Consider the following 9921-nt stretch of genomic DNA (forward strand, 5'->3'; position numbering starts at 1 on the left):
AATTAGGGCTTATATATATGTTTCAAATTATAAATTAACCAACAAAAGCGAAAGGGCTAAGTAATGTGCTTTTACTGATTTATGAGAGCTCTTTGCCTTCTGGTGTATCTTCTTGAATTAGATTTATAGCAATTTTGGTCCTTTTTGGGTGTACGAATAAGAATAAGAATAGGTTCTAATTCTCTAAACGCAATGTTTTTGAGTGTACAAATGAGCATAGGTGCTAAACTCAACATTTTACCACTAAACCATTTCGAGAGCTAGAGAGTGATTACAAACATACATAATGCTATCGAATGATCCCTATCTATCCTAAATCCAATGCCATTGTTCAAAACTCCTTTCCCCTCAAAATTCAAAAAACCCCCCCTCAACTCTCTCCCCTGTTCTACTCCCTCCTCTTCCTCCCACCACCACCTCCTCACAAAAAACAATGAGCACCACCTCCTCTCCCTCCTCCACCTCCACCGACACCGGCCCGAAACAGGCCCAGCCCACCAAATCCACGCCTACCTAATCACCTCCTCCCTCCACCGAACGCAAATCTCCCAAACCGGCATCATCATCTGGAACACCCTCATCAAAATCTACTCTCGGTCTCCATCTCCTCAACATTCCCTCCTCCTCTACAACCAAATGCTCCACTTCTGCGCTCCCCAAATCTGTGTCGACACCTTCACCTTCTCCTTCCTCCTCAAAGCCTGCGCTAACTTATCTAGCGCTCGGATTGGAGCACAGCTTCATTGCCTAGTAGTCAAGAACGGCTTTGCTTTCCATCTCTATGTGCATACTTCTCTTGTTAACATGTATGCCACTCGTGGGTATTTGATTGATGCCAAGAAGGCGTTTGATGAAATGCCTGAAAGAAGCTTGGTCACGTGGAATGCAATGATAACCGGCTTTGCTTTGTCGGGTGAGATTGAAAAGGCTAGACAGCTTTTTGAACGAATGCCAACCCCCGACGTGGTTTCTTGGACCGGGATGATCGATGGGTACACTCGAGCTAATCAAGCAAAAGAAGCTCTGGACATGTTTCGAAGAATGAGCAAGAGAGCCATAATGCCTACGGAGATCACAGTTCTTGCAATCGTCCCTTCGATCTCCAACCTTGGGTCGGTCGAGCTGGGTGAGACGCTGCATGCTCGTTGTCATAAAGGAGGTCTGACACTTGTAGACGTCCGCGTAGAAAACTCTCTCATAGACATGTACGCAAAATGCGGGTCGATCGAAAACTCCAAGAAACTATTCGACACAACATCAAATAGAAAGAATCTAGTATCGTGGACAACAATCATTACAGCTTTCGCAACACACGGGATGGTAAAACAGGCGCTTCAACTATTCGAAGACATGAAGAACGAGAAAAACATTAGACCGAACCGTGTCACATTTTTGAGCGTATTGAATGCGTGTAGTCATGGAGGGCTAGTCGAAGAGGGTCTCCAATATTTTTCAAGCATGGTGTTCGAATACGACATTGAGCCTGATATCAAGCATTACGGTTGTTTGATCGATATGTTAGGGAGAGCGGGAAGGTTGGAAGAGGCGGAGGAGACAATAAGGGGGATGCCGGTGGCGGTGAATGTGGTCGTGTGGAGGACATTGTTGGTGTTGTATAAGTTTGGTCCGGAGGTGGAATTGGGGAAAGAGTGATAAGGAGGATAAGGGAGTTTGAGGAGAAAGTATGGAGGGGATTTTGTGGTGTTGTCTAATATGTTGAATGAGGCTGGTAGGTTTGGGGATGCTGAGAGAGTGAGGAGGTTGATTGATGAGAGGCATCTAGTTAAGGTTGCTGGGGTTAGTTCGGTTGGGGGAAAGTTGTAGAAGCTTTGGAAAGTGTTAATAGAAATGTGTTTTAAATTTAATTAATTATTAGAAAATAATTTGATAATTCATCTAATTAATTGTTTGAATTTGACTCGAAGATTATATTAAAGAAATTAGATACTCTTGGTAATAATATATATATTAAATAAATCAAATATGAGTTGACAGTAATTTTGTTCATTTTCTCATCAATTAATTAGATTAGATAATTAGAGAAAAACTTATGTCAACTTAAGTGGACGTTAACTAAGTTTCTTAGTCATTAATGATCACTTGATTGAGCTACATTATGGATGATCCGCTCCATGAAATTTGATCTATATATTCTAAAACCTCAACACACTAAATTTGGGGTGAACCCGTCGTGGTTTGATCCTCCGTCGAGCCATGTAAAAAGTTCTATTCATTCGAAACCGTTAAAATTGATACGAGTGGATGAATGGTCAAACCACGATGGGTTCACCCCAAATTTAGTGTGTTGGGGTTTTAGAATATGTAGATCAAGTTTAACAGAGCGGATCATCCACAATGTAGCTCAATCAAGTGATCATCAATGACTAAGAAACTTAGTGGACGTCCACTTAAGTTGACATAAGTTTTTCTCTAGATAATTATTCATTTTATTATTCATTCAAAGTTGATTTAAAAGATTATTTAAGAGAAATCAGAATTTTCTTTTACATATTGTATATTTACTAAATCAAAACATTGCTTACCTTTATTTGATTCATTTCTTATCAAACATTTGTTTGTAGATGGGCAGTTTGTTTTGCTTAAAAACATGAGAAAGGGTAGAAAACCATTGGATGCACATGGAAATCTCCATAAAGACAAGTGTCTTTTTTAGTTACCAACCAAACAATGAATTGATGTGAAAATTATTTTCCCTTGATTTAAGGTGAACCGAACATAAAAATTAGATTTTAAAGGAATCAATCGGAAAGGCATGGAAACAAGTTTTTAGCATGAAAACCAATTTCGTATCATTTATGGAAACCAATCAAACAGCCACAAAATCCTTTACTATACATTATTTTTCATATGTTTTCTTTTTCTTTTTTTATTGAACATTTGATGCTATATTTTAATCTCTTACATAATTTTTACAGGTTCTATACTTTGGGGATTTAGAGTTCCAAATTAGATTTTTTTTAATCAGATACTTAAATTACTGATTTACATTAATATTCAAATTATGGATTTATATATCATTGTTATAAAGAAATAATTTCTACAAATCTAAATTATATATTTTAATAAATAACTATTTAATCAGATGCAATTACACTATTAGACAAACACGTTGGGATGCAAAGTGAATTGCATGTGGTAAAATATTTTGATTGCTTGCTTTTGAGCTTATTTCTTTACTATAACTGAGTTGCGAAATGCAAGTTCGAAATTTCTTTGGTCATTTAACGAATACTAAAACTCAAGGGTAATTCTCATCATCAATTTTGCATTTATACAAAGTGAATTAAATTGAAATTAAGACTTTTATTCATAATTAATCAAAATTTAAATAATTTTATCCTAATTCATAGACACCATATCCATCAAAAATGACAATACATGCTTTAAAATCTTTAGGAAAAATTTTCAAAATAGACTGTTAGCCTTTTTATTTTGATGATGTTTAACAAATAATTTACTACTAATATTGTTTGTCTAGTATTTGTGTTTTTGTATTTATTGTAGACAAACAATATGTTGGAGGTTGGATGAAATTGCGTCATAACGATCATATCAATGGAGGTTGGCGAAATATCGGTATGAAGCAATGCAATTCAAGTTGAAGATCTAAGTTCAAGCTTCATCTGCAAGTTTACCAAAAAGAGCTTATTGAAGATCAAGATCATTGGTTGGTATATTAGTTTAGGTTTTATATTATGTGTGTTTAGTACATTAAGCTCAATATCATATACACACACATTTTATTGGTTTCTCTCTCTCTCTCTCTCTCTCTCTATATATATATATATATATATATAGATATAGATATATACATACACATTTTGGTTTTTGGTTTTATCCACAAACAAAAATTTTACAAATAAATTCCAAAAATTGTTTATACATGTTTGTTTTCATGAGGGTAAGTTATTTTAGTTTAGTTATATAGACATGAAACAAATATACATTTATATTCATATGTTTTATTTTCTATTATATTTGGAAAAAAATATTATGTTTATGGATTGAAGACTTTTTTATACTATTTTTATATCTTGTATAAATCCATTCTAAAGTGTTTCAAAGTTTTGTTTAAGTCATTTTGACAAATCAAGTTTTCAACATGCTCATACTTATGTGATTTTGCAAAATGATGAGATTTCACAAATGTAAAGTGCTTTTTAAAAATCAGTTTTTGTAACATGTTTATTTTCATGTTTACACTCATTTTCTAATGTTTTACATTTTTTAGATTTATTGTGCTATTTTTAAAGGCACTCAAGAACTCATTTTCAAACATGCACAGTGCCTGTACATGTTTATGAGTCGACTTATGCCAGAGAAAGTCGACTTGTGAACTGCTCCGGAATTAGCAAATAGTTTCTGCTATGATTTATAAAATTATAAGTCGACTTATGATATAGTAAGTCGACTTATGATTCCCGTAAGTCGACTTATGTGTGTTGTCTGAGCCTGTAACAACTAATTTATAAATCGACTTATAAACAACGTAAGTCAACTTATAACACTATAACGACTATTTTTCCAGACTCCTTGTTTTTTGGGTTTTTTTTTTGTCTTTTTGCTGGGTTTTTGTTTGTGTTTTGGGGTCTCCTATATATACCTCCTTATACCCATCTCTATTACTACTGAAGAGAATGTTTTAAGAGAGTTTTATAAGGCTTTTAAGTTTGGTTTAAGTTTGTTTAAAAAGCTTTTAAGCATTTTTACAAGTTTAGTTTGTGAAGAGAATTTCACAAGAAGAAGAAGAGATCACCATTTGTGTTTGAGCTTCCACTCTTCTCTCTTTCCCGGTTGTTATCTATAGAGAAGTTTCCCTAAACTCAATCTAACTTTACATTTATATTGCTTGATTATCATTTTATCACGCTAGTGATTATATTGAGTTTAATTGATTTTATTTCTACTCTTTGCTTACACACACAACCATTGAGCTTCTAGTATTTTCATACATACTATAATTTGGATTGTGGGGAGTGTATCATTGAGTGTGAGCTTATATTATGTTCCCATCCATATTAGAGAACAATCATTTGTTGTATTAAGCTATTATTATGAGGTTCACTTTGTAATACACTAGTACATCGAGAGGAGTGTGTGGTGAGATACGGAGTTGTCCCAAGAGGAGTGGCGTTGGTAGTAAAGCCTAGAGGTAGGTCATAATTCCGAGCACTTGAGGGAAACACGGGCTAGGGACTAACACTTAAGGTGGTAGTTAGTATGGTTACATTGTGAGTGTTGTAAAACTTTCGATGAGCTAAAAACCGAGTGTGTCGTTGCAAATATTTTCGGGTGAACGTTAAAAACCCGGTGTGATAGTGGATTTCTTCCCAGGAGTGGGGAGCGGAGACGTAGGACAGAAGGTCCGAACTCCGTGATCATATTGCTTATTTGAGTTTGGCTTGACGCACTTATATTTGTGTTCATTTTTATTACCATTCTCTCATTGTTTATTTCATCCACTATATTGTCTATGTTTATATTTTCCTTGTTTAGTTTAACATCGTTGAACATATCTTGCTTGTATCATGTTTGGTAGGATACTTGTTAATAAGTTTTTAATTAGTATAAAATCGGATTAGATTAGTATAATACCCTATTCACCCCCCTAGGGTTCTCTATAGTGGCATTAGGGTGTTTTCAATTGGTATCAGAGCTTTGTGCTCTTTGAATTAAGGTCTAATCGTCTTGAGTTAAAGATCCAAGTTATCTTATTGTGCTAATCTAGTTTTGATTGCATTTGTCTTGCTTGCATATAATTATAATTATAGATATGAATGGTGCATCTTGTTTAGGCTATGATCTTAGTATTGCTCCACAATATAGAAACTTCTCTTATGATCAATGGTGTTTTATATTTAAAATATTTGTTCAATCTAAAATATTGATTTGTGGGAAGTTATTGATTGTTCTTACATTGTGCTCACTTTGGAAAAATCCAAGTGGAGCAATCATGATAAAATGATGTTTACAATGAACAAGTTAGTGTTAGAATTCTTGCATAATACTTTTGAACCATGTATTTCTAACAAACTTGCTCATTTTGATAGTGCTTACATTATTTAGAAGTTTTTTGAAGCACAACAAGGAGACTTGGAGGAGATTCGACGCATTGTGGTGGAATCGACTTCAAGTGATAGTGGAGCATCATGCGCACGTCCACTAGGGGACAACCCTAGTGTGGTAAGCGATTCATAATCCGATAATGAATTATCCATTTTTGATATCGCATGTGCATATGAAAAATTAATGCATGCCTACAAGAAATTAAAAAATAATTTTATTGAACTTAACAGCTCCAACACACTTGATAATCCTAAATTTCTAATTATCGAAATAAGCACTATACATTAGATTAACTAATTATATATATTAAAAATATGAATTTCTAAAGGGGATAGGTTTGGAGGAAGATGATCTTGCTTCAACATGCTACTGAAAAAAATCCAAGGGTGCAAGCAAACAGGTTCTTCCTTGCCAAATGGCGATGATTCGCCGTCTTCTTAGTATTTGCTTCACAATGTGATGTTCCCGAGTTCACACAAATCTTCAGTTCAAGGTAAAATCAAAGTTGCTAAACCTATCATGCACCCGTATTGTGCAACTACATATTTCATCAGCATAAAAATATCTCTCTAGTGGAATCAAATATGACAGTACAGATACAAGCAGATATAAAAGAGATAAAGACAGTAAATAGAACAAAGAAATAAATAATAAATCTCCAAATAATCAGGTCTTAACGGATATAAAAGAAAATATATCTAATAATCTGATACAAATGATCCAAAAATTTCAACTACAAGAGTCAACTAAAAAGTACATAAGCTCTCTTAGCTCTCAAAATGAAATTCTAGTCTAATAATCAACTTAAAACAAAACTAAACATCTGTATAGCAGAAACTATTATAAATGACTGACGGTGACTATGCTGAAAATATGTCAACCTGCGACTCTTCGAAGCTCTGCTCCACTGCCTAAAAAAAGTGAAATCAACAGTGTCAGAGCGCTAGCAATATCATCTCCATCCGCCCCTAGGGGAAGGGCTACTAAGTATGATGGAAGCTCTACCTATAAGTGCATAGTCGACCTAGATCATTTTACCATGTACTACATAAAATTTATGTTTAGAAATTTACAACACAAGACTGATACGTCGAACGAAATAATCCAAACAAGGAAACCCTCATGTATATACCATGTGTCTCAAGTCATAAATTTTTAAATATAAATTCCAACTAAGAAATAATAAAAGAAAGCAATACGGGAAATACCACATCAACCATCTCCGAGAATATCATTCAACTCCTCATACTACCCTTAGTAGGCAAAATAGATATCGATACACTATTCCGTGTAACTAAGTTGTGAAATACCTTCACAATAATCACCTTCACTTAGGTTATCATCAAATTTATTAAATCGTCATTCTCTAGAATTCATCAACTCATCACACCCTTGTGCGGACCGATAAATAGGTATATCAACTCATCGCATCCCCATGCGGACCGATAAATAAGTATATCAACCTCTGTGCATAACCATATGAACCGATAAATAGGTATATCAACCTTTGCGCATAACCATGTGGACCGATAAATAGGTTCAACGACCTCTGTGCACGCTCGTACGGGCGAAAAGTACATAAAGGAGTGAAGTCCATCGCTGTCTTATTGCGGTCCAGACTAACGTAATCAGAGTGTAGTCCATTCACGGTCTCATTGTAGGACCCAACTAACCCCACCCAACCATTCGTAATTATAATGAACTAGAATAGTCGTTACTCATAACGATTGCAAACTATTTGTCTATCCCGAATTATGTATTTGTACGTACTCAATCTCCGTATGTATACCCCCTAAAATATGCATAAATATCCACATATAACTTGCACTACACGTTCGCACAATGAACTCTCGTGCAAGGAACCAAGATCACAAATTTGAACCTGATCAGTTGACCGATAGAAAGCTGCGGTCGACTGATCAGGTCATTAACAGAAATAATGCACACATGAACCCATGCGCTGACTGATGATTGCAATCATTCGACTGATGACCTCCTGTCAGTCGACTGATATCAACATCAATCGACTGAATAGATCAAAATTTCACAGATTAGGGTTTTTGCTTGTTTTTCTTCAAAGCTCGATTTTTTAACTTATATGAATAAAATTTGATTCAATACTCATGAATACTTAACCATAGGTTCGTTTAATCAAGATGGTATCATATACACGCATGAATCTAGGGTTTAACATTCTAATTAACTAAATATTGTTTATCTCAACAAGTTAGTGCATATGAACCAAATTAAAGAATAAGCAAATATTTTAAAACAATCCTAATGATCATGATCATTTATAGTAATCAATTATAGAATTATTCTACTGTTTATCGCTCTGATTTAAGATTTAAACATCATAAATTAGATTCTAACTTATCAGATTAACTTTAAGCATGAGAATTATCATAATTAACACATAAAACTTGATTTTTAAACTAGGGAAAGGTTTGGACAATGGTGATCTTACCTTAACACGTGCACAACCCTCTGAAACGAATAGCAAATGATCGTTCGACGCCAAACACCGCAAATCCCGCCTTCTCTCCTCGCTTTCCAACTCATGAAACTTTCCCAAGAACTCAAATTTTGGGCTAGGGTTTGAGAGAGGAGGAGAGGGGCTGCTAGGGTTTGGAACACTGAAAGAAAGGTGTGTTTTTTGTGACAAAAACATGTATATATAGGTAGGAGCCCGAATATAAACAGCCAAAAACCAAAAACCCAAAACAGGAAACCCAGTTAGACTAAGAAGATAGTTTTCGGTATTTTGGTTTTAACTGTTTTGTCCGAACTCAGAATGAGATGATTTAAGAAGTGTTGGAAATCTATTGAAGAGACTAACAACTTTTGTCTTTTGTGTTTTTCTAGATTTGAACAACATCGGTGTGTAATACATATATACTCTTAACTGGTCATTTTTCCAGATTCAAATTGCATCGGTGTATAATGCATAGAAACTCTTAATTAATCTCAAATCAATTGTGAACAAAATCATTTACCCATAAATAATATTTACCATAATTAAAACTCATTTATAAATATATAAATCACACTATTCTTTCAAAATTCACGGGGTTTTGCATTCATCCCCCTTAAAAAATTTCGTCCATGAAATTCCGCAATCGTATCTTAGAGATTAATAATATGAGAAAAGTGTGATGAGGGAATAATCCATACAAGGAAACCGTCCCATACACATCTCGTACTATTAATCTCCAGATATGCATTACAAGCAATCATTTACACTTAACTCTCAAGAATAGATATACTTCCACTTAACCCCTAATTAACCGAACCAGTACGTCGGGCAGAAAATCCAAACAAGGAACCCCCATATATATACCATGTGTTTCGAGTGATTAGGAGCTAAGTGTCGATACCCTCATTCCTCACACTCTAAGAAACCTCCTCAATTTCTTTTCGGCTCCACTAGACCTTCACTAAAGGAATCACCTTTTTTCTAAGCTTTTTGTCCTCTCTGGCAGGAATACAAATAGGGACCTCAATGTGGTCAAATCTGACTAAATCTCTAACTTTGGTGCATCAATCACCCTCTACTTCTCCTCATCGTGCAAATGCTTCTTAAGCATCAAAACATGAAAAAATCATCTACACCCAACATCGATGCTGGAAGATCTAGCCTATATGATACGGCTCCAACATGCTCAACAATACTGAACGGACCAATATACCTCGGGGCAAGCTTTTCCCGTCTCCCAAATTGCTGAACACCCTTCATCGGTGACACCTTTAGCATAACATAATCCATAACCTAAAACTCTAAAGGTCATCGCCTCTGGTCTGCGTAGCTCTTTTTCCAACTCTGAGCGGCAAGAA

The 9921-nt window shown here is 35.0% G+C and overlaps 1 protein-coding gene across 1 annotated transcript; it reads left to right on the top strand.

Moving 5' to 3' along the window:
* Nucleotides 250–1824, top strand: LOC109829541 (pentatricopeptide repeat-containing protein At1g09220, mitochondrial-like). The gene is given in 1 exon segment (XM_020396623.1): nucleotides 250–1824. A coding segment is annotated over 1 exon segment (1503 nt). The 5' UTR covers nucleotides 250–321.

The sequence above is a fragment of the Asparagus officinalis genome, chromosome 2, assembly GCF_001876935.1.
Source record: "Asparagus officinalis chromosome 2, Aspof.V1, whole genome shotgun sequence".
In the NCBI taxonomy this organism is placed as follows: Eukaryota; Viridiplantae; Streptophyta; class Magnoliopsida; order Asparagales; family Asparagaceae; genus Asparagus; species Asparagus officinalis.